Here is a 24,706-nt window from a genome sequence, read left to right on the forward strand (position 1 = left end):
GGTGGGGGGAGGAATAAGAAGCAAATTGTCTTTTTTCTTTTTTTAAGGAAAAACGCTTACAAAATCCAAAATAAGAACAAATAATTAGATCTGAACATGAAAGTCTCTTACGTATTTTAAAAAATTAATTTCAAGATTTCTCCCCAAAAGTGGCTTTCCTAGTGCAGGTTAAAAGGGATTCCTTGTGCTATCAATGTGTGATGGGTTTGCCCATCACACTTCTGCAGACACAGGTGCCCGCATTCCTGCACAGCTGTGCCCTCCACAGCCCGCCTCACTCAGGCCCCTCACGGCTTACAGACCTTTGGAGGTTCTGACCTCCTGCACAGGTCCCACCCCAGGGAGACACTGCAGGACACAGGTAATTCTCATCCATAGGATGTGAGAGCTAAAGGGACCTTCACAATCATCAAAGCCAACCCCTGCCCCAAGAACTGTAGAACCATGGCATCTCAGATGTGGAAATCTGTCTCTTCCTACTCATAGTTTAAGAGCAAAGGAAGACAAAAACCCATCTCCAGTGCAGGGACGCGAAACATTTGTCCCAGCTCGGAGGCTGGACATTCAGCAGACAGGCAGCAGGCAGGAATCTGCAGCAGTGATAGCCCAGGATGGATGTCAGTGGGTCAGAGCTGGCAGGCACTCTGTCTTGGTGGCTTTATCGGAGGCAGGTTTAGACTGCGGCTTTTCTTCAGGGGCTGTTTGCTCTTTGCTTTCAAAGGCAGCTTCAACTTGCTAGAACTGGAACCCCAGGACACAGTGGGAAGGGTCTTTTGGAATCAGACCAGACACCTGTGTTCAAAGTCGGCTCCACCGAAGTGAGAGAGTAGCACTGATATATATACACTACCAAACGTAAGGTAGATAGCTAGTGGGAAGCAGCCGCATAGCACAGGGAGATCAGCTCGGTGCTTTGTGACCACCTAGAGGGGTGGGATAGGGAGGGTGGGAGGGAGGCGCAAGAGGGAGGGGATATGGGGATATATGTATGTGTATAGCTGATTCACTTTGTTATAAAGCAGAAACTAACACACCATTGTAGAGCAATTATACTCCAATAAAGATGTTAAAAAAAAAAGTCTTCTCCACTTCTAACTATCTGGGTCACTTTGCACCCCTCTCCAAATCTCTGCTTCCTTATCTGTAATTTACCAGGATCACTGACACCCTATCTGTCTAGGTCTCAGCAGAAAACAGGACTCCACTCACCTGGATCAACTAAAGAGAACAGGCAGGACTCCTTGGAGAGGGTGGGTGATATTAAGGAAAGCAACATGGGCTGCTGATGCACCCCAGATCTAACAACCAGCCTCTGGGAGAAGTAAGGAGAAGGAACAGCCCAAGAGAACGGGAGCTGTGGAGCAGAGGCTGCTCATAGCAGCTCATCATGGAGCACAGTTCCTCTGCAGTCAGTCTTCAAAGCTGGAGGGAGCAGAGAAAAAAACACCTTGACCTCTCTCTTCTGTGCCCTGATCTCCTACGGGTGCCTCCCCAGTGGGTCAGTCGCAACCAGAAACCATCCTGCAAGGCAGCCAGGAGATGAGGCCGTGGGGTCACTTCTTGGGGTTCAGAGCTGGATGGGGATAGTAGGGGTAGGTGTAGAAAATGGAGTCTCACCACACGTTATCTTTATTTTGTCTTGTTACGAGGACAAAAGTAATGTCTGTAAAGCACTTAGTATGTAGCCTGATGCGTAGTAGTATCTCAACAAATGAAAGCAATTTTTTTATTATTCCTATTCACAATTAGGCTCTTTAAGGCAACTGTGTCCTGCCTTGTTTTCACACAAAAAGCCTCAGAAGCACTCCTTAGATGCCTGACGTGTGCCGTGACTTGTGGAGATACAAGCGTTAATATGACCCCAAGGCTGCCCTCAGGGAGAGAAGATCCATGGACATGGATGCCCGTGAGACTAGGCAGAAGGTGACAAGGGTCACAGCTCTGCTTCCCAGCTGCAAGCTCCTCTAAGGCCAGGACCACAGCTTCTAGTGCTGTTTTCTTTCTTAATACTTTTAAAAACTTTTCTTTTTCCAATAAGAGTCTAATTAGAATACATGCTTATTGTAGAAAATGTGGAACTTGCAGAAAAGCATAAAGAAGAGAATAAAAATTACCTCTCTCCCCTCTCCAGAGACAGTCACTTAATACTTTTGTGAATCTCCCTCCTACTCTGCATGCTGTTTTATTAGAATTATTCTCATGTTAGATGTACAATTTGTATCCTGATGGTTGTTTGGGTTTTTTTCCCACTTTTTCATAAGCATTGAAACCATTCCAAAAATATCTTTTAATCACTTCATAAGAGTAAATCACATGGTTGGGAACATGAACTCAGAGTCAGCAGACTAACATCTAATTGCAGCTTCACCAGTTCTTAGCTGCATGACAATGGACAAGTTACTTAAATTTCCTGAGCTGCAGCTTCTTCATTTGTAAAATGACGCAAAGGGAGGTTAAAATAGGCATCTTACAAAGTTGTAGTAAAAGAAATAAGATAATTTTGAGAAACAGTAGTTCAATATCTGGGACATAATAGAGAGCTAAATGGTAATTATCATAATTGTCATTATTAGTCCATAGTCATTCCTCTATTGGTGAATATTTAGGGTGTTTTTTATTTATTTTTAATTAAATAATTCTGTTATGACATTTTTGAACTTTAATCTCTTTCCGCACTTCGACTTTTTCCTTAGGGTATATAAAGCTATTGGTCTTGGCTATAAACATTTAAAACTTCAAGTTCTGGAGCCAGGTGGCCTGGACTTACGTCCCAGTTATGCTACTTACTAGCTGTGTGATACTGGAAAAGTTGCTTAACCTTTCTGTGCTTCCGTTTCCTCTTCTCTAAAATGAAATAATAGTACCAGCTGTTGTAAGGATTAAATGAGATAATACAAAGTGCCTGGCACAGGTAAACAAAATAAATGTTAGCCTATGTTATTACCATGCATACTGCTAATTACATTCTTTTACTCATCTATCCCCAACGGCTTTCAGCACTGGGCTGGGTATCAGTAGATTTCCAGTTACTACATATTAAACTGGTTGCTATGAGTGTTCCTTGCATACTCTGGGAGATGCCCTGCCTGCTTGTTTGGGGGTTAACCCAAGGCCAGTTCTCTCACGTCATCCTGTCCACATCCTGCCCCCACCCCATCCCCAGTGCCTACAGCCTGTATCTTTCCTTTTTGCCTCAGTTCAACTTGTAACACTGTTCACCTGTTACAGAGTTCCCTAGACAGACCCCAAATAGTATAAGACCTCTCCAGAGGCTTCTGGGATGATAGGCCAGAGTCCCTGCCTCCACCGCTGCCACCCAAGGGTTTAGGGACCCTTCCTGGGACTTGGGCCCATAGCCCTTCTCTTATTTCTCACCCAAAGCCTGGAGAATTCGAGCACCTATTATTCAGGGCACTGGAGGCAATCCACTGCAGGCAATCCACTGCAAAACCCAAATGGGAAGATTGGTTTATGCCAAAGGGTAGGGTTGTGTAAATAACCCAGAAACCCAGCAATTACAGGCACACCAGGACCTGCAGCTGAGGTGTTGGCAACACACCATTAGCCACAGCTGCTACCAGGTTTGTGTGTAGCTACCAACCTCCAGCAGAAATGCATGATTTGGGAGTAAGTAGATTGATTCATGAGGATGGTGAATTTCCACAGGTTGGGTGCATGGCATGGATAATCAAGTGGCTAGTTCCATAATCTATCCTTTCCAGGAGGAATTCTACAACAAAGCTTGAAACTCAGATCTTGAATTCTCAGAGGTGATTTCCATCTTGCTAAATGTTCATGCACATTCTGATACTCCCAAGCAAAATGTCAGTTCTTCACCCCACAAATGTTTATTAAGCACCTACTATGTGCACGCACTGTATCAGGATTAGTGGGTTAATCATTATCTAGAACAGGAAAAGCAAATACACAACAAGTATATCGTATATCCCCTATCCTTCCCCCAAGGCAGACACCAATCCTCCCAAAAGCCTAGACATGGTCTCAGAGCCCATCTCGACATGGGGCCCCAGGCAGTCCTACCAATCCAGTTGACATGCCATATTAAACCTGTTTGCAGTCTTGGAGCTCAAGTGCTACAAGTACTTAGAGAAAATGGAGACAGCAGGGAAAAGAAGTCTAAGCAGCCATCAGTCATGTGGGAATGAGGTGGGGTAATTTTGAAAACAGCTCCCCAGCTGGTTGGTGTAACAATGCAAGCTAATCAAGGCGATGGGTCCAGGCCAAGAGCACAGGCTGCTGTGTGACCCTGAGCAGGTCACTCCACCTCTCTGGCCCCGGTTTTCTTCTTTCTAAAATGGGGCTGATAGTAAGAATACCCTCCTCATAGGGTAGTTATGATAAGTAAATGAGACGATGCAATGTAAATTGTTTAACAACACCTGTCCTATAGAAAGCAGTTTGCTTTTATTAATTAAATATAGACTGTATTTGGGTAAAGAAGAAGAAATTTCCCTCTTCCAAACAACCCAGTAGAAGGACATTCTGGACACTTGATAAGATAGAAGAATTTTAGGCCCAGGAACTAGAACTAGTTGTCTTATTTCCATTGGAAAATGTGCTTGTTGAACCCCACAGAGCTAGTTCCCAGGAACTGCCCCAGAACACAAAGGTGTGGTCATTAGGGCATATTTCTTAGCTGGAGCTCTGTCTCACCCCAAAACTGACACCATCAAACAGAGGCAAAAGTAAAAACGACAGTGTGTTCTCTTGCTTTTGTCAGCTGCCTAAAATGCAATATATCCTTTGATTTGTGAAAGGGGACCCTTGCCAAATACATGGAATAGTCCAACAGAATTCATCTGGAAATCGACGAGAATGCCAAATATATTGTACTCCTATTCTGCCTTCTTTTGTTGGATAATATTTATTATATTATTGGGTTGGCCAAAAAGTTCATTCAGTTTTAAGTAAAAATAAAAGACACTTTTTTCATTTTCACCAAGAACTTTATTGAACAACGTATTCACTACCAGAACGAACTTTTTGGCCAACCCAATACAAACAGAAGTCCTCTTAGACATTTAGGAAATTCAGAGAAGGAAAAAGAGGAAAATAAAAAGCATTCATAATTCTACCACCCAGAAAAAAAAAGGGGGGGTATCTATTCATCCATACTTTTCCCTCTGCTTTTTAAATTTTAAAAATACAACATTTTTTATTTTCAAATTTTCTGCTTAAATGATCTTTCTCTCTCGCTCTCCATCCTATTCCCCTCTAGTTTATCATTACCAGTTGAAGATTCAGTTCAGCAACGAAATTGAGAAACCAGTAGAACCAACTTTTGCCATGTCACTCCTCGGAACAAAAGAGGAAATGCAGAAAATCCCCATCACTCTGTGAGTATGAGGTACAGCCCCGTCCGTGGTGATGAGAGGCTTAATTTTCTCATAGGGTCTGGATGGACCCTGCTTTTCAAGGGTCAGGCCAGACACAACTTACTTTTCTCAGCCCATTATGACTGCCCCAAACACCCTGTCAGATGGGACATCCACTCACACTCAGCACCTCGTCATCCCTCCGCAGCCTCACCCAGTCCCAACGATTACTTTATGCTGCTGCTACCTGTGTTTGTGATGGGCCCAGTGCGACAGGGACTGGAATGGAGAGGGAGGCCAGAGGTGGCCGTCCATGTCTGCAGTACAGGAAGTAGATCCCAGCAGGGAGGAGTGGTGATGGCTGGAGCAGGTGTCCCCAGGAAGGCCCTGAGCGCCTTTCCAGTGAGTTCTGAAAAACATAACCCAGAAATAACACTGGGATCATTCAACGTGGCACAAATTTTCCATTCAGTCAGCCTGCACTGCCAGCCCTCCCCATCTGTCCTTTGCCCGGCTGCACACCTGCTCACAACATGGGCAGTGGCCTCAACGTCTCCTGCAGAGGCTCCGCACCTTCACTGGCCAGAAAAGGCCCGCTGGCTGCTTTTTCTCAGCATCTTGACCCTCAGCCTGGGCTCTCCTTGGGAAGTGACACTAGCTTTCACCCACTCCAGGGACAGTCCTCAGCTTTCTGAGAATTGCCCCCAGCTTTGAACCTCTGATCATCACACTGATTCAGTCGCTCAGCAAGGATGTGTTGGTGCTCAGCACGAGAGGTAGAGATGACACTAAACTTAGGGTGCTCCCAGCCTAGTGGGGTGGGTGGATTCCTAAACGATGCTTTACAACATACTACAGGAGGAACTACGATGAGCCAAGCAAGGGAATCCTCCAGCCACCTGTCTCACCCTAAATCCAGTGTTAACTCTGCGCTGTCCCAAATCTCTCCCCGGGAGATTGTTCTAAGTAGTGGAAAGGGCATCTGGCAGTTCTGTCAATGTTGGGACATTTTAATGTCTTGGAGATTAGTGAGGAAAGCTGCTAATGATACCTAAGGATCTGCATTTAAATCTTGCTCCAAACTGGTGCATCCTTTTTATATGTGGTTTTCTATTACTGCTATACTTGTTGTTTTAACAGAAGTTTCTATTTATGTGGGGAGGAAAAAAGCATCGATCTGGAGAGAAGACTGTCGTGTGGCTCTAATATGTTGATCAAACCTACAGAGAGCGGTATTGCCCAGAGACCATTGCCAAAGCCCCTGCCCTCATCAGGGCAGTTTTCCCGACTTGTTGGAAACTAGGAAGCCTGAGCTAAACAAAGCTAACTAGACTCATTACCGTAGAACTCTTAGGGCGTTTTTAATATGCTAACACAGAAAATAAGATGGTTTTCCCAATGTTATTGGTCTAGGAAAACCCTTTTTATCCTGGCACACCTATTGCTATCTCTATTAATAGTCTGTCCAATACCAGTTTGGGAAATGCAGCAGAAAAGACCATCCCAAATCATTCAGGCAAACCTAACATATCCTGAATGTGCCTAAGCATCACTTTGCTGTTAAAAATCAACTGACTGTGTCTGGTTTCCTTTGCATCTTCAAGGAACAAAGGAATTACTAGTAATAAAACCTATTCCTTTCTTATCACATTGGATTTGGATATTGGTGAGCTGATCATGATCAAGTTCAAGTGGGAAAACAGTCTGGTGTGGTCCAACGTCTGGAACACGGTCCAAACCATCATCCCCTGGGGAAGAGAGTCCCTTCACTCGGGCCTCGTTCTGAAGAGCATCAGAGTCAAAGCGGGAGAAACACAGCAAAGGTAAGTGCTGTTTCAACCTCCTCCTAACATCTGTTAAGCATCTACCTATGTCAGCATTTTACAGTTTACTATTTGCATTTATCTTAGGAAGTGGGCATTATTATCTCCTGACGATGGCATGTAGATGCTCAGAAAGATGAAATGACCATCCTGAGTTCACAAAGCCATAGGTGGAAGGACCAGGATGTGCACCTAGGTCTTCTGATTTCTAGTCTAGACTCTTCCCTCTGCCCACAGTTAACAGCCACCTGCCTCCAGAGTTTGAGGACAACTCACTAGCCCGGTGCTTTTCAGATTTCACCAGGTGATGTCAATGCTGCGGGTCCAAGGACCACACTTTGAATGGCAAGGACCTAGACGTGACATTTCTTCTTTGTTGTTTACCCAGAGAAACGCTTTTAACAAATCACAATCTCAAACTCTCACACTGTGGTGGCACCTTTCAAATCTAAGAATGCCAAGGGATCACTAGGGAACTTATTGACTATGCAGAATTCCACCTGGATAGCCACCTGAAGAGCTTCTGATTGGCTGTGGTCTGTGAAGGACCACACATTTGGAGCCCTAAGAAATTCTGATGTGGACCAGTGATTACCCTCAGGAGGTGCAGCTCTGGGTGACTGAACATCTCCCTCAGCCCCAAGTCTCTAGGGACAGGAGGGGCTGGGTTGGGGGCAGGGAGTGAAGGAAAGAAAGGATGTCCAGCGGCTCCTTCAGTCCTCTCAGCAGAGCAAAAGAATGCCCAATGTGTTCTACTATGGCAAACGTGCTTTTCTGTGGTTCTGCAGTTCCCCATGAAAGGAGAATCCTGTCCTTCCCCAGACCTTTTCCTATCTCCTCCCCACTGTATTTAGGAAACTTGTCTCTCCTCTCCTACTGCCCTTTGTTGGCCAGCCTATCGCTCTCTTGGGCTTGCTGTCAGCAGACTTGGAGAACAGCATGCCTCTCACCTCGGAACTACTCTCTTCCCTCACCCCTCAGGTCTCACTGCTAGGAGTGGCCTGTGGCTGATTTATGCCCCCTGAGTCCCTTACACAACCACACTCGGAGTTTTTATCTCCCTGGGATACAAAATCCTGGCAATTACTAAGAGCATACTCTGCAGTCTGCCAACAGATTTCTCCGCATGATCAATTTGAGAAAATTAAACTGCTTCTCTCCTCTTATACACTTAGCTATTCTTGCATGACTTTTTGGCCCTTTAGAAGAGCTCAACTGAGCACCACCCGTCCCCAGATTCTCTCAGCTGGAGAGTAATTCCTCAGTCTTAGTGGTTGCTTGCCATGGCAATTCTAGGTGACTTGACCTGAAAGGTAGTATAAAACACAGCACTACCTTCTCCCCTGGTGCTTACCACATGGCTCTGAAGAAGGAAAGAGGAGAGGGACAGGAGTGGTGCTTACAGAGCTCCTGCTGCACCATGGGCTTGAATGAGGTGCTCTAGAGCATTCATCTCATGGAAGCGTCCCAGTGACCTTCTGAAATGGGTAGTATTGCTGTGCAGATTAGGAATCTGAGGCTCACAGGAGTTACACAGCTTAGGGACATTGCTCATAACTGTCTGAACCCAGATCTGACTTGGTTTGTTTGACTCATTACCCGTTTGTTGCCAGAGCACAGCTTCCAACAGCTCCTCCCCCCCATTAGTCTTGGTCCCATTAATCTGACCTTCTCTGGTCTAATCTAGCAGAGTTGCAGAGCTGGAAGTTAATATATACGTACATCACACCTTTCCTCACGGCTGCAGGAGGGACATCATGAAAAAGGGGGAGGGAGTCTGGGACCTATAGTTTTTTAAGTTTTTAACTCAGTGAGCCCTATGGGTCTTTGCAGTACCCAACACCATGGGCGGGGGCGGGGTACCAAAAAAATCTGAGTTGTAGCTTTTGGCAGAAAGAAACTCAAGGACCTAATTAGGAAAACAAGATGCATTAATTTTACTAATGATATGCTCCATCCCAGGGCTTCTCAAACTTTAATATGCACACAAATCATCTGGGAATCGTGTTAAAATGTAGGTTCTGCTTTGGTAGGTAGAGATGGAGCCTGGGATTCTACATTTCTAACAAGCTCCCAGGTGCTTCTGATGCTGCTGGTCCATGGATTGCACTTTGAACAGTAAGAGTCTAGTACTGCATGGTCTATAGGAAGTCTAAGAAGAAAGACATCAGTTCAGGTTCGTGCTGTTCGGTCAGTGCTGCAACAGGCTTTGGAGAGGCCAAGAGGCATTCCCGGAGAGACAGGCAGTGAGCAAACCATATGTAGGCAGAATCCAATGACTTCTGTATCAGCTAGTCCCAAAGTCGAATTTTGATTTCACTGCTTCCACCTATGGAGGCTCAGACAATAGCTGCACCTCTCTGAGACTCAGTTCTCTAGTAACAAATAGGAATTATAATATGTATCTCATGAGACTAATAACTACCAATTTTTGAGTACCTTCTACCATCTGAAATCCCAGAGCTGGGATGCAGATATTAACCTCATTCTCAATCTCTTTGCTAACTACAAGAAAAAAAAAAAAAGGTTAAATAACTTGCTCTGTGCCTCCACGGAAGGAATTCAATGAGAGGTGATTTTCTTCCCCGAAAGCACAAAGTCAAGGATGAGAGGGACTGTTGTGGGGTGAAGAGCAGAGCAGAGAATATTGGTCCTGTAGCAAGAAGTGAAAAGTGATTGGCTAAACAAAATGGGATGTTTGATTGCCACAGTAATCATATAAATGCAAAACAAAAATCAATGAAATTATCACTGGTCACCCACTAGTTTGGCAGGAATTCAAAGACAGATAACATCCAGAGCTGGTAAAGGTGTGGAGAGATGGGCATTTTCATACATTATTCGTGGGAGTACAAATTACAGAGCTTCTGTAGGGGAATTTCACTCAACAACTAACATTTAGTGAGCACATATCTTATGCTAGACACTGCTGTGTATACAGCAGTGAACAGAGTGGACAAAGCCTTTGGTCTCATAGAATTTATATTATCAAAATTTGACATATGCATAATCTTGACCCAGAATTTTATGCTAGGTGCCTATCCCGGAGAAATACTCAAAATATCCACAAAGGATATCTATGTACAAAAATGTCTGTTGCAGTACTATTTGTAAATACTAAACCATCGGGGAAAAATCCCAATCTCCATTAATAGGAAAATGGCTAAATGCATTGTCATACATCCATACACTGGAAGGTTATGCAGCAGGTGAAAAAGACTGAAATAGATTTTTTCGAAATATAGTTGATTTATAGTGTTTCAGGTGTACAGCAAAGTGATTCAGTATATATATATATTCTTTTTCAGATTCTTTTCCATTGTAGGTTATTACAAGGTATTGAATATAGTTCTCTGTGCTATACAGTATGTCCTTGCTGTTTATCTACTTTATAGATAGTAGTATGTATCTGTTAACTGCAAATTCCCCATTTATCCCTCCCCCCACTTCTCCCCTTGGTAACCATAAGTTTGTCTTCTATGTCTGTGAGTCTCTTTCTGTTTTGCAAATAAGTTTATTCGTATCACTTTTTTTTAGATCACATATAAGCGATACCATATGATATTTGCCTTTCTCTGTCCGACTTACTTCACTTAGTATGATAATCTCTAGGTCCAGCCGAGAATGAAATAGATTTGTATGTACTGATGTGAACAGTTCTCCAAGTACATTATTTGATGACAAGAAATTTTTTCAGAAAAATACAACAAATGTAATGTTTGTATATGAACATCCGTATATGTGTAAATACATAGAAAGAGGTCCAAAAAGACAGAAAGCAAATCATGAAAGCAGGGAGGGGAGTGATATTAGTGAAAGGTGATGGAGAAGAGGGTCTTTAATATTCAACCTTATATATTTCTTTATTGTCTGAATTTTTTAAGAATGTATTCATAATTACTCACAATAATTTTTAATTTAAAAAGTTTGATTTAGTAAAGACTTGACTTCAGATGCAATTCAAAAAAAAAAAAGAAGCTATAAACTACAATTCTCTGTGACTACTGCTTTTTTTTTTTTTTTTTCAGATAGTTGCAATTGAAGTTAGTAACACAAAATAGCATCTCAGGCCAAACCAATGGTCAAAGTTGTCAGCCGTTGGTCTCCAAGAGAGACCCAAAGCACTTAGTGATATCCTCTGTGGCTGGAGGGCCAGATAAGAGGAAAGGGTGGGGCTTATAGGGCTGAGCCAGGCAGATGCTGATGACAGTGGCCTCATACCCAGGGACCTTTAAGAAGGGCATTGACAAACTGGAGTGTGTCCAAAAAAGGAAGGCTGGGCACTAAGCCTGCCTGTGAGGAACAGTTGAAGAAAGTGCTAATGTTTGCCTTGGAGACAGGGTAATGTAGTGAAAGAAACCATTGTTACCCTCAAACCTTTGATGAGCTGTATAAAGGAGAACAATGCAGGGCTGCCCCAAGGACTTTCAGTTCTTACAGAACTGAAATCACACCACACAGAGCTCCGGGAAGCCTTACACTGATTGCTTTCACTGACCTGGGCTTTGTTTTTCTCTGAAGTTATGAAAATATTTGTAGTCATAAGGATCTAATTTTTTTTTTAAATAGCATGTGTTACTAAATAGCATGTCAAATTGGGTATCTGACAAAGGATGAAACACTTCAATAAGCTCCATCCAAAACTTAGTGCTATGTTTGCTTGATGTTTTCTATGCAGAATGACATTTTGCTCAGAAAACATGAATGATCTACAACTTCACCCAACCCAGGAGAAAACCTTTGTGAGATGTGAATCAAACTCTAAAAAATTGAAGCGAAAGATCAGATGAGCTTTAATGAAGACCCAGTGTGAAGAATAAATGATTTTATTCCTTATCTGGAATTGCTGCCTTGTTTGAAAACCAAAGTTATATAAAGAAACGTGTGTAAAGCTTTAATAGATTTAAGATTTAAAGGGGAGCACATTTCACTGTTATAAACTCAGCTTTTTAAAACTATGTGATGTAACTATGTTCAAATATTAGTGTAACCAAAAATTTCCCAATTTTATGTCTAACTGAATGGTAATATATGCAAATAAGTACAAATGTAAGAGCCATTTTAGATCCGTTGTTCTAATTTAAAATGTCTTTTACAATTAAGTCAAATTTCCCATATTTCCTTGCTAGTTTGTTCTGTTCAGTTTTTTGAAGCATGCTGGAAAGATAATTCTTTATTATATAACTAGCATTTCCATAAAGTGAAATTTCGATTAATCACAGTTGTGTGTCCCAAAGTACACACCTTTTAAGACCATTCAGCTCACCAAAAGAAGAAAAATTCTACTTAAACTAAAAGTTACCATCATACGAATCATAGTTATTTCACTGAACCAAACCAATTATAGTAGAATTCTCCTAAAACTACTGATGATAACCATGAAAGCTGAAGAGTTGGTCGTTTTAATGATTAAATTACTACTGAAATACAATTTTCCTCTTTTACTAATGCTTACCACAAAAGCTAATGGAAAACTTGGAATATCTCAAAGACTTAGATACCAAATCTCAAACGGACCAATAAACAAATTAATGATGTTTTGACCAGCAAACTCCATCACAGAGCATGTGAAGGAAATATTAGATACATCCCTTGGATGTAAATCCCTTGGATCTGTGTGTCCAAGAGAGGAGGAGCACACTATACACGTTCAACAACCTCACCCGACATTGGCATAGCCTCAGCTCTATACAGCTCATAATTCATATGCTGTTCACCAGAGCAGGGCCCCTGGAAACAAAAGTCCTGAAGACATACCTGCCTCTGATGAAATCAATTTAAGAGGATCTTACGTGATTCACTTTTATTTCCCTTGGAAAGACCCGTGAAACTAAAGGATATGGGGGAAGAAGGACAGCTGGATCAAGGTTGTACTGTGTCCTGCATACTAATCTTGACTACAAAAGCACCTGACCGCCCTTTTAGGTATTGTGTGTGTGTGTGTCTAGAAATTACAGATATTAAAGTGAACACTGTTTCCCATCATGTCTAAAATACTAAGATTTACAATAAAGTCATGTTTGTGTCGGATGGGCATGTTTTCTCATTGACTAACCAGAGGGAATTTAAAATATCACTTTTTGAACATACTCTTTGCTATATACCCCATAGAATCTATGCACAAGTCGAACAATACTCCTCTCAGCCTTGAAAACATCACAACGAGAGACAGCCCAAATACCCACCCATGCGGTGCATAAATGAACAGTGGTATATCCTTACTCATGGTTGCTACACAGCAGTGAAAAAGATGACCCAAAGCTGCACACACAACAAGAAAGGGCTGAGTCCAGAGTGAGACAGAGAGGCGTCCAGGGGGCAGAAGTTAAGGAAGCACTTGTGGGTTTGTGTATTTACACAAAGACACAAAATATATATGTAGTTTGTTACGAGGAGAACTAAACTATAGTGTTAAGGACGGACAAATAGGTGGTAAAACACTTACGTAAAAGCAATAACATCCCTAGCACAACAGTGAGGCTGCGGTAATCTAGGAAAGAGGAAGTGCACACCAGAGTTCCAGGTGCCAGCAACATTGTACTTGTCACTCTGAGTGGTGGTTGCACAGGTGTCCATTTTTATAACCAGTCTTTAAACTGTACATATATATTTTATGCACTCACTTTTAGTATGAATGTCACATTTTGCAATACAAAAAAAAAAAGAAAAGAAAGGGCAGAGTTTAAAACCAACGTTTTTCTACTCTCGTGTGATGCATTCCAATACTAATTAGTTTCACACAAAATATAATTAGAAATTATTTCATCTTTAGTAGGAAAACTTAAAGTGACACAGGAGGTCATAACATTGGGGGCAGAGAAATCAATAAGCAACCAACATGACAAATGGTTAATGGGAACATTTGAGACTCCTCTCGGCATGGATTATTTCCACTTGGGAAGATGTGTTCATCGACATCACATTTTCTGAAGTACATCTTAGGAGGGAATTCAAATAGGGAAACTGAATAATGCAGCCACATCTGTTCATTGCCCATGCAAAATGCTGACTGCTATGCTGATTATACGCACCTCTCTCCAAAGAATCTGTATGTATGAGCCCACTCAGGAAAGATAACACTAGCATACAGCCTTTCAGGCAAAAGCCTGTTTGTGCTTTTACTTGTAAGAGCCCAGGGAAAGAAATGGGGCGTCAATTACACTGCAGCTGGGCTCTTTGAGGTGCCTGAAGCCAGAGAGAAGGAAACAAGCACTCCATTCAACACTAAAGTCAATGCACCGTCCTCCACAGCCAAGCCGCCTGTCTTCGGTGTTCACCTTGATAATGTTGCCGCAGACACTGTGAAAGCTTTGCTAGCAGTTACACGTCTCTGGGGCGGCAGAGCAGGAAGCCAAGCTGCCCAGCGCAATGCCCACTCTCCCACCAGAGCGTGGATGAGAGGGAAGCCAGATGGACGGGAAACAGACAAGCAAGAGGAAGACGGAAGAAGTCAGTCCCGAGCGTCACCACCTACCTGCTTACCTCATCTCACACTACAGACTTCTCCTGGAATTCCTATGATCTGTATGTGATGAATGGCCCCCAGCACACCTCATTCCTTCTGTCGGGGCGCAGGACAGCCTGCCCCAAAATATGCCACAATGGCATATTGTTTTTGAAATTAAAGTTACTTAAGAAACAGCCAATGCAAGAGGGACACTCTGACCCTCCCTTCCGTCTCTCTGAAAGCAGGAAATAAATCTCTCCTGTGAAAGGTGTCCTCCCTGATCTGGAGGTAGAAAGACACCCTTATCACCAGAGACAGGGAACTGGGGCTGAGAAGCCTGTCTGAACAAGCACTGTTACTTCTTTAATTTACTACCCTAAGCCCAGAGTCTGTTTAGATTCTTCACTAACCTGAGCACCCAAAACCTAACTTTCTTTGACCTGTCAATTCCTCGCAAAGGAATTGTCTCTTTGTCTAAAAAGTATAAAAGCTGCCTGCTTTGGCCACCTCTTAGGTCCCATTTTATGAAACCTCCATTTCCATGAATTAAATTTGTTTTTCTTTCTCCTGTTAATCAGTCTTGTGTCGACTTTATTATTAATCCACCCACGAGAACTCAAGAGGAGTAGAGGGGGAATCTCCCCCTCCCTGAGACTTCCCATCTCTCCCTTTTCTTACACCTCCTTCTTCTCTTTCCTCCAGAATGTCCGCTTCCCTGCTTAACTGAATCTTATTTGTCCATCCAGACCCAGTTACTTCACCAGTTATTTCCTAGGTCAGCCCAGCTCACGGGGATCTCTCGCTCCCCTGAACGCCCAGCTGTAACGTAAATGGTGCTCTCACCGGGCCCTCAGTTACTGGTGCGCTGCTGACTTTCCTGCTACCTCTCTGTCTCCTCTCTGCTCCTTGCCCTCTACTCAACCTGTCAAGATTGGCACTCCTCAGGACCTAGACCTCCTTCTCTGCTCACTTCTCTCTCTTTACACCATCTCTCTACTCCTGTGGCTTCATTTATGACCCGTACAGGCCAACCCCTCTCACCTTAGAGCTGCACTGTGGGGTCCCCCCTGAGCGGCAGGCACTCCCATATGTGCAATTACCCACTCTCAACGCTTCTCCCTTTGCTGTCTTACAAGCTCAGAAGGTTCAGAACTGAGCCCATCATGTCCTCCCTGCCCCCCACCCCAAAACCTACTTCTCCCCATGCTGCCTGCCCTGTAGCTCAGTGAATGTCATCATTACCCCACTAGTTGCTGATAGCAGACACCGGAGGGACCATCCATAATCCATAATGTCTCCTCCCCTTTGGCCCAATTGAACAATCACCAAATCCTGTGCGTTTTACCCATGCTTCTTAATTGTGTGTATATCTCTCCACCTCCATTGCCATCATCCCAGCCCAAGCCAACACTCTCTCTTACCTGGATGTTTGTGACGACTTTCCACTTCTTCCTGCTGTGCCCAAACCTCTTTCCATCCATTTTTATCACAGCAGCCCAGGCAATCTTTTAAAAAAAAAAAAGTTTTTCTTAAAGACACATACCGTTTTCATACTTAAAGCCCTTCAAATGATTTCCTAATGGTCTTTGGAAAAAAGTCCAAAATAACTACCCTGGCTTCCAAGGCCTTCCATCAGGCTCTCACTTTTCCCTCCAGTCTCATCTCCCTCATTCACTACGTCATTGTAACCCAGCCCGCACGTTAGAACTGCCTCAGAAGCTTTCAAAACTACCCAGGTCTCGGCCCCACCCCTCGAGATCTTTATTGACTTGGTCTGGGTAAAGCCTGGGTAACGCGAGACTTAAAATGCTTTCCAGGTGATTCTAATGTGCGCTAAGTTTGAGAACCATGGGTTTAGACAGGTGGGCCCTCTTTCAATTCCCTGAAAGGTGCAGAGCTCTCTCCTCCTTCTCAGCCTTCACCCTCTCCTCTTCTCCCACCTTCTTCCCATGCTTCCAGTCCCAGTTTAGGTGTTACGGCTTCAGGGATAATTTAACAAAGATTATCCACCCCACCACCACCGTCCCAGCTATACATACTCTTCCTTTTTTTCTTAAAGGGGTTTCTTTTTTAAAAAAAATATTTCATTTATTTATTTGGCTGCATCGGGTCTTAGTTGCAGCATGTGGAATCTAGTTCCCTGACCAGGGATCGAAACGGGGCCCCCTGCATTGGGAGCACGGAGTCTTAACCACTGGACCACCAGGGAAGTTCCTATACATACTCTTAACATCTTTTCATTCTTCTGGAAAAATTACTTGTGGCCATGCCATGTGGAGCCATATTGGAGCAAAACAAAAATCAGTGATCCTGTCTTTATATAAAATACTGATATTTTATTCATCACAGATTTTTGCATTAATTTTGAGTTTTTAAAATATTGCATTAAAATATTATTTATATTGATTGATAGCTGAGTTTTTGGAGCCACCTTCAATTGTACACCCAAGGCAAGTGCCTCAGCCACTTCACCTGGTCCTGGCAATTGGTGCGACAGTTTATTTAATGTCTGTCTCCCACGCTGGATGTGAAGCTCTGTGAAGTCGGGGAGCTTCTAGATGTTCACTGCTTTATCCTAAGCACCCAGCCCACCGTGGCAGAGTTGGCGTTCCGTAAATATGTGTTGACGTTACAAGTGACAGTCATCTTTTTACAAGTATGTCTTCTCTTGCCAGTTAAATCATAAGCTCCAACTACAGTATCTGTTCAAGATAGCGTTTACTGCTTCCTCATTCCGTTGGAAAACACAGCCACGTTGCTGGAGCAGTTGACTTCCCTCCCCCCTCAAGGACAGCCTTATCCCTTCCCACCCTCTAGCCTCCTCTCGTCCTGATTTGGCATCTGTCTCAGTCAGTTCATTAAAAGCCTTTGTGTTCCTTGACTAAAATTTTGCTTTTCAAATTAGGTCTATCACAAGAAAGGATTTTCTAGAGAGCTATACTCATGCCAAATAAGTTAAGAGTTGGGGGTGACCATATGTGTCATCTAGAGCATTGCTTCTCAAACTGGAGCATGCACAGGGACCGTGTTAAATGCCGTTCTGATTCAGGAGGCCTGCCGTGGGACCCGAGATCTTGCATCTCTAGCAAGCTTCCAGGTGATGCCGTTGCTGATGCCACCACTGCTGGTCCCCAGGCCACACTGTGAGGGGCATGAACGGAGGCCAGTGTTTCCCACACTCCTATGTTGACAAGCATCACCTGAGCACTAATGAAAATACAGCTTCCCAGACCCCTCCCCTGGAGATTCTAATCCAGTGGGTCAAGGACAGATTCTAGAGATTTTTCTGTTTCACAAGTACCCTGAGTAAGTTTTCTCATCAGAAAATTCGGGATGACACTGACCTAGTCCAAAGCCTTCCTCTCAAGGGGACATAACATCACAGCTGTGGCTGAGCACCTCCAGTGAAGGGAGGTCCCTACCTTTGCAGAGAGCAAATCTGCCTGGCCATAACCTCTCAACCTTAGTTTCTTCCCCAGAAGCCCTAGAGACCAAATTCATGCCTCGAGTAGCTGAAGACAGTCTGGATGTGAGGCTATGAGCTCTTGTGGGCAGAAGTAATGTGTTCATGGGATTGTTTTAAATTTCCCATTTGTTAGATGTTTTACAAAAGCATAAATACAACATGTGAAACAATGCAAAGATGTATAAAGAGAAATCTAGTCATCTCCCTGCATCCTCCTACTACCCAGCCCCAGCAAGCTCGGGTAGGTAGAGGATGATAACAGCTATTATGTTATTCCTTCAAACATCCACAAGCATTTTTATACACTCGGGGCTCTGTTTGTGGTTTTCACCAAAGTAGAATCATACTATATAGATTACTCTGAAACTTGCTCTTATTTCTTATTTTTCAGTTGATATAGATCATTAATATTCCCGTAAGTTAGGAGAGATGAACATGTTTTTCTAATTTCTGTAAAAGCAGAGTTATACCTGTTGGAGGAGTTAGTGCAGTCTTTCTCCTACTCTTCTGGCTGGGGCCAGTCCCCTGACTCATGTTAACGACTAGGGGTGTCAATGAAATTTTTGTGGTCATATACCCGAACATATGTACACATTCTTATATAAAGGGGAGTTGTCACTGTTTTACAAACATGTAACCTTATACATTCTTATACATCTTATACAAACCTTACACATTCTTTTCAGCAAATTGATTTTCTTACTCAGTGGTACCTCCTGAAATCTTTCTAGGTCAATTGGTATAGCTCTTAATATTTGTTATGACTGCCTAATATTCTAGATTGTGGAGGTGTCTTAAAATATTCAGTTGGGGGCTTCCCTGGTGGCGCAGTGGTTGAGAGTCCGCCTGCCGATGCAGGGGACACGGGTTCGTGCCCTGGTCTGGGAAGATTCCACATGCCGCGGAGCGGCTGGGCCCGTGAGCCATGGCCGCTGGGCCTGGGTGTCCAGAGCCTGTGCTCCGCAACGGGAGAGGCCACAACAGTGAGAGGCCTGCGTACTGGAAAAAAAAAAAAAAAAAAAAAAAAAATTCAGTTGGTCTCATACTGCTGTGCATACCTTTCTTCTAGCTTTTTGTCCCTCTGAAAAAGGCTGCATTTAACATTCTTACACATACCTCCTATATATACCCATTTGTGGGAAATATTTCTAGCAGTGGAATTGCTAGGTCAAATGATACATATTTTTCAACATAATGCTTGCTTATGCTTGCATTATGTTGCCGTATTGCTTTCCCAAAATGCTGCAACAGTTTGCAATTCCACCATAGTCTTTGAGCACCTACTCTCTCCTCTCTCCGCCTCTTTCTAGGAGGAAATATTTATTGCTCATTTTAGTTTTTGTCAGTCTGATGGCAGTGATGACTTCATTGTGACTTTAGATTTCCCTACTGAGTCTCAGAATCTTTCCACAGATTTATTGAATTTGCTTTACTGTGAACTAATTGTTCAAATCCCATTTTCCATTGGAATGCTTGTCTTTTTCTTGTCAGTTTGTAAGAACCACATACTTTATGAAATTTTATTAACCCTTTATCTTTCAGCTTCTTTGCAAATTATTTTTCCAAATCTGTTCCTCTATTGCTTTTAATTATAGTATTATTTGTTATACAGTAGTATAAATTTTTCTGAGGTCAGAAAAGTCTAAAATTTCTTTTATAACATATGGATTTCCTGACTTGGTTACAGTCTCTTTCATCATCGAATTGCAAATTGTACAAAATGAAGATTTTCTTCTGAGGTCTGTATTTGTTTTCCTACCTTAAAGGCTTTAATCAATTGAAATTTATTTTTGTATATGGTATGAGATTGACTGCCAACATAACTTTCTTTTATATGGATAAAAGTGGAGCTAACATTTAATATATTAACTTTTCATGCTGAATTCAGATCCCACTTTTATCATAAATTTAAAGTACATACTGGGCACTATTTCTTAATTCCCTATTTTGTTATATTGATCTCCTTGTTTATTTCTATTCCAACCATACTTAATTGATTTCAGAGTTTTTATTTACTTGCTCACAGGGGCTTTATTCATAGTATATTCTTAGGCATCTAGTCTTTCATATGGACTTTAAGGTAATTTTATCCAATTCCCTAAAATCTCTCTTAATATTTTAATTGGGAATCACAATTAGAAATTAGTACAAGGAGAACTGACCATTTTACTATATGAAGTCTCCTCATCCAGGAATATGTTTTCCACTTGTTCACATATTGTTGCATGTCCTTCAATAAGATTTTACATTTTTAATTTATTCCTAAGTATTTTAATTTTTTGTCATCACTGAAAGTGGAACCGTCCATTCCATTTCTATTTAATGGAGCTTGTTACTAGCATATAGAATAGATTTTGGATTTTATTTATTCTATATTTGTCCACTTTATCAAATTATTATATTGACTCTATTTGGTTTTTTATTTTACTAGAATCTCATGGTATACAATCACTTCATCACCAAAAAGACAATATATACTGATTATTTTATTTTTTTCACCTTAGTGGGTTTTCTAGAAGCTCTAAGACAATGTTAACTAAGAATGCTGATAGTAGATACTGCTGTTTCATTCTCGATATTAATTAAAAGTTTTGATGTTTTGCCTGTAGTACATACATATATTTTTTTTTATATATATATATAGTTTTGGCAAGTAAACCTTATTGTATTTAAGTGGTTTTCTACTATTTTTATTGGAAATGGCTGCTGAAATTTAAAAAATGCCTTTAGTAGTATATGAATTTTCTTCTTTAGCTTATCCATAAAATTAATTATGCTGATAGATTTCCTGATACTGACTCACACTTGCATTCTTGGAATAAACCCTCCTTGGTTATAATGTATTTTTTCATAACATTACTGGATTTTACTTGCTAAAATTTAATTAGAATTTTGCCTTTATTTTCATAACTGAAACTGATGTACACTTTTTTTGGTGCTATCATTTTCATCCTTTGATATTCTATAGCTTTCGTCTATGGCCTTGAATAGTTTAGATAATATAGTGATGATCTTTATAATTTTTTTAATTAGAGAAACATTCAGCTGTGAAACCATCTGCTCACTGTGCTTTTACATATAGTCTTCTTAGGTTTTCAGCTTTTACTTGTTTATTGCATATAACATTTATTTAAATTATTTATGTGAAATACCTTCAAGCAGGAGAGGTACAAAGTTACTCATGATAATGAGTAAATGAAAGCATAACATTAAAGCACAGGAAAAATCCCAAACTAAACTGAAATTTTAATAATTCTACCTGAGGTAACTAAGCAAACACACACATTTTTCATGGGAAATAAGATTAAGCCACAGGAATGGTATGTAGTGCTCTGTCCAACATTAAAAGTAGATACAATCCACCAAAGGCGGGTGAGGCGGGTGGAGCCAATAGCCTATAAAGTGAAAAAGTTTACTTAACTGTCAGGAGAAACTATGTTGGAGAATGGTAAGAGTTCTCCCAGTTTCTAGACATACTCTGCTTAAGAGTACATTTAAACACTATAGTTTTAGGAAGTACATTTGGAATAATTCTAAGTTCTTACAGTTCCTGGGGGACTGGGGCATTCATTCATAGCATGGCTGATGCTCTTTGAGCAGCCCATGTGTTCGTTTTCTACCTTATACTCTCAAATTCTAAATGTAATAAGAGGTACAATGAGTCTATTACTTATTACTATTACTGTTCTGTATTTACTACCAATGACATACAATGAGATATGTGTAGGCCCATAAAATAGGCCCATTGATTTAGGAATATAAAGTAAGGTAAGGAATCTAATGCACTTTAAAAAATAAAAAGTTTCTAAAAGGAAACATTTAATGCAATATAATAAGTTATTTCTGTGAGATCTTTTCTGACTCTACTGTCTCCTAGGCTGGAATAAAATTAGTAAAATTAAAAGATCACGATAACAAGCATAAATTACACCTGGGTTATTATGAGTTTAGAGAAAGAGAGAAAAAAAGAGAGGAAAGGAGGAAAGGAAGGAAGGAAGGAAGGAATGGAGGGAGGGAGGGAGGGAGGAAGGGAGGGAGGAAGGGAGGGAGGGAGACAGGACAATGCTTTTTTTCTCCCTAAGAAGGAAGCTTTTACTTTTATAGTCAAGACCAGGTCTAGAGTGAGGCAAGCAAGGCACCTCCATCACAAAACCCGAGGAGGCAAGAGATGCAAGTGCCAGCCCTCACTCGTGCGACCCCGAGAGTGAGCTCTCCTTTACGAGTGAGGTGCCCAGGAGGCCAGGGTTGGCACTAGCATGACCTTGTCTTCTTGAATTCTGTGCCCTGGGCAGCTCACTTGCCTCTCTATAGTCCCAGTTCTGTTTATGTTAAATCCTTCTTCATATTTTCTTTTGCTTAATTTTGTTCTTTTCAGAGAACTTGCTGCATAGAAAAACAAGTACTTTTATTTTTAGATATTCTTCTTTAATGATAATGGTGTGTCTGTTTATAAATTTTCCTCTGAGTACAGATTTTGATAGAAAGCATGCCCTTTTTTACTGCTTTCTAGGTAGTTTACAGTTTTAGCTCTATTTTCCTCTTTGCTCTAAGTTATCCAAGAACTATTCCTTAATTTATAAGTAGGCTACTCCAGACACTTTTAAATTTTAAATTCCTCCTTGTCTACTATTAACTTTGCTATTTCTGTTTTCTTTTTTATTATATTTGCTTGGTATCTTTGTCCATCCCTTTATTTTCTTTATACTTTTTTATTAAAATTTTGTTTTAGATATTTTTCTTCTAGATGTTGTATAGCTGGTTTATTTATATTTCCAGCTCAATCTAAGCGTCTCTGACTTTTAGTGGGAAAATCCAGTCCTTCCACATTAAGCGTTATAATTGGACTCCTCCCACTAACTTATTTTATTTAGTTATTGGCTTATACTACATTATGTCTTACTTTTTTTTTTTTTTTTTTTTTTGCGGTATGCGGGCCTCTCACCGCTGCGGCCCCTCCCGTTGCGGAGCACAGGCTCTGGACGCGCAGGCTCAGCGGCCATGGCTCACGGGCCCAGCCGCTCCGCGGCATGTGGGATCTTCCCGGACCGGGGCCTGAACCTGCGTTCGCTGCATCGGCAGCGGACTCTCAACCACTGCGCCACCAGGGAAGCCCTATTTCTTACTTTCAATTGTATTTATTTTTGAAGATTGATCAAATTGTTATTATTTCCCCTTTCCATCTTGTTAACATGACTTCTCTTGTGGATTTTCATTATATTTCCTGTTAGTTTCCCTTTCCTGTTGCTCATGATCAGATAACTATTTCTTTACCATTTTTTTAAAACCAGATCTATATTTCTCCCACCAAAATACTCTATTCTTCCACCATTTCCACTCCAAACTTTAGCCAATATTCACTCCCCCCACCAGTTCCACAGCCACTCCACAGATGAGACCTTCGGAACATTTCCCTCCTTTCCACCCACACCTGATGCCCAGATTTGCTGAGATTCACTTATTATTTTTAGTTCCAGACTTTTTAGAGGAGTTGTCAAGGCAGGTGGTAATGTGATCAATTCAGGAAAAGAATAGACTTACAGAGTGGAGAGTCCAGATGCACTCAGCAGTCAGAGGGATGAGCTTCTCTGGGCTTTGTGTATTCAGGTGCTGGTAATATACTCTGATTTGGGGGATGGTCCCTTTTACCATTCTCCTAAGATTTTGTATTCTCCTGGCCCTTCCCCATGCTTATGGAGACTTTGAGTCTGAGTTTGTTTGGTCACTAAGTAAAAGAAACTGGTAACGTATTCTTGGGTTATTTTGCAAGACTGAGTGAACTGAAAGTACAGGTCAATTTCCATACAGTTCCATACAATTTCCTAGGTCAATTTCCATACAGTTCTTTTCTCTCGTTGGTCGGCAGTTTTCTATATTGTAGCGTACAGTGTTGTAAATAAGCAGTCCAATGCTAGGATGATTCTTTCTTCTTTAGAAGTAACTGTTCTTTTCTGGGGAAACTTGTAAGATTTTTCTCTTTTCTTGTAGCTCAGAGATATAATATGCCTAGAAGTCTTTTTTATCATCAGTCTTTCCTGGAACTCTGTGAGATGCAAATCTCTCTTCAGCTAAGAAACTTTTCTTATCTTACTGATTGCCTCTTCTGTTGTATTCTCTACCCCCTTCTCGATTTCTATCCCTCTCCTGATTTATATCTCTCCGTGTTTTTGCACTGTGCTTTGAGGTGTCTCTCTTATCTTCCAGGATACTAATTCAGACATCAACCATGACCACTTTCTCCTTCAGTTCAACTCTTGAAATTTTTACATCAAAATCTATTTTGGTCTCAGAAAATCTCTCTCTGTGTGTGTGTGTGTGTGTGTGTGTGTGTTGCACTTAAATCTCCTTAAGTTTCCTTATTCTTTTGGTTCAAGTTATCTATGCCAACAGCTATTTCTGTACTGAGGGCTCTACTTGTAATTCGTCTCCCTGGCTGCTGGGCCCCATTAGGAAGCTTCTTTTCCTTTGTTTGCTCACTGGGGCGCTGTCCCATGTATTGGGGTATCTTAAGGGCAGCATTCCCAAAGCAGTGGAAGGAACAGTGGTCTCAACCTCCCCTGGCCAAAGCTTAGCGGCAGATGGGTTGCCAGTCCTCTGGTGAGGCACTAGGAAGAAGCCCTTCCCAGTCTTTTCACCT

The 24,706-nt window shown here is 41.7% G+C and overlaps 1 protein-coding gene across 1 annotated transcript in view; it reads left to right on the forward strand.

Annotated features, from left to right (window-relative positions):
• LIPC (lipase C, hepatic type) overlaps nucleotides 1-14,245 on the forward strand; it is a 166,383-nt gene extending 152,138 nt beyond the window's left edge. The window contains exons 7-9 of the mRNA XM_082845952.1: nucleotides 5,240-5,357; nucleotides 6,941-7,159; nucleotides 11,838-14,245. Of these exons, the coding sequence (XP_082702078.1) occupies nucleotides 5,240-5,357; nucleotides 6,941-7,159; nucleotides 11,838-11,949 (449 nt within the window). The 3' untranslated portion in view covers nucleotides 11,950-14,245. The remainder of the gene's footprint in view (nucleotides 1-5,239; nucleotides 5,358-6,940; nucleotides 7,160-11,837) is intronic.
• The last annotated feature ends 10,461 nt before the right edge of the window (nucleotides 14,246-24,706 follow it).

This window comes from Leucopleurus acutus, assembly GCF_964270905.1.
Source record: "Leucopleurus acutus genome assembly, chromosome: 1".
NCBI classification, from domain to species: Eukaryota; Metazoa; Chordata; class Mammalia; order Artiodactyla; family Delphinidae; genus Leucopleurus; species Leucopleurus acutus.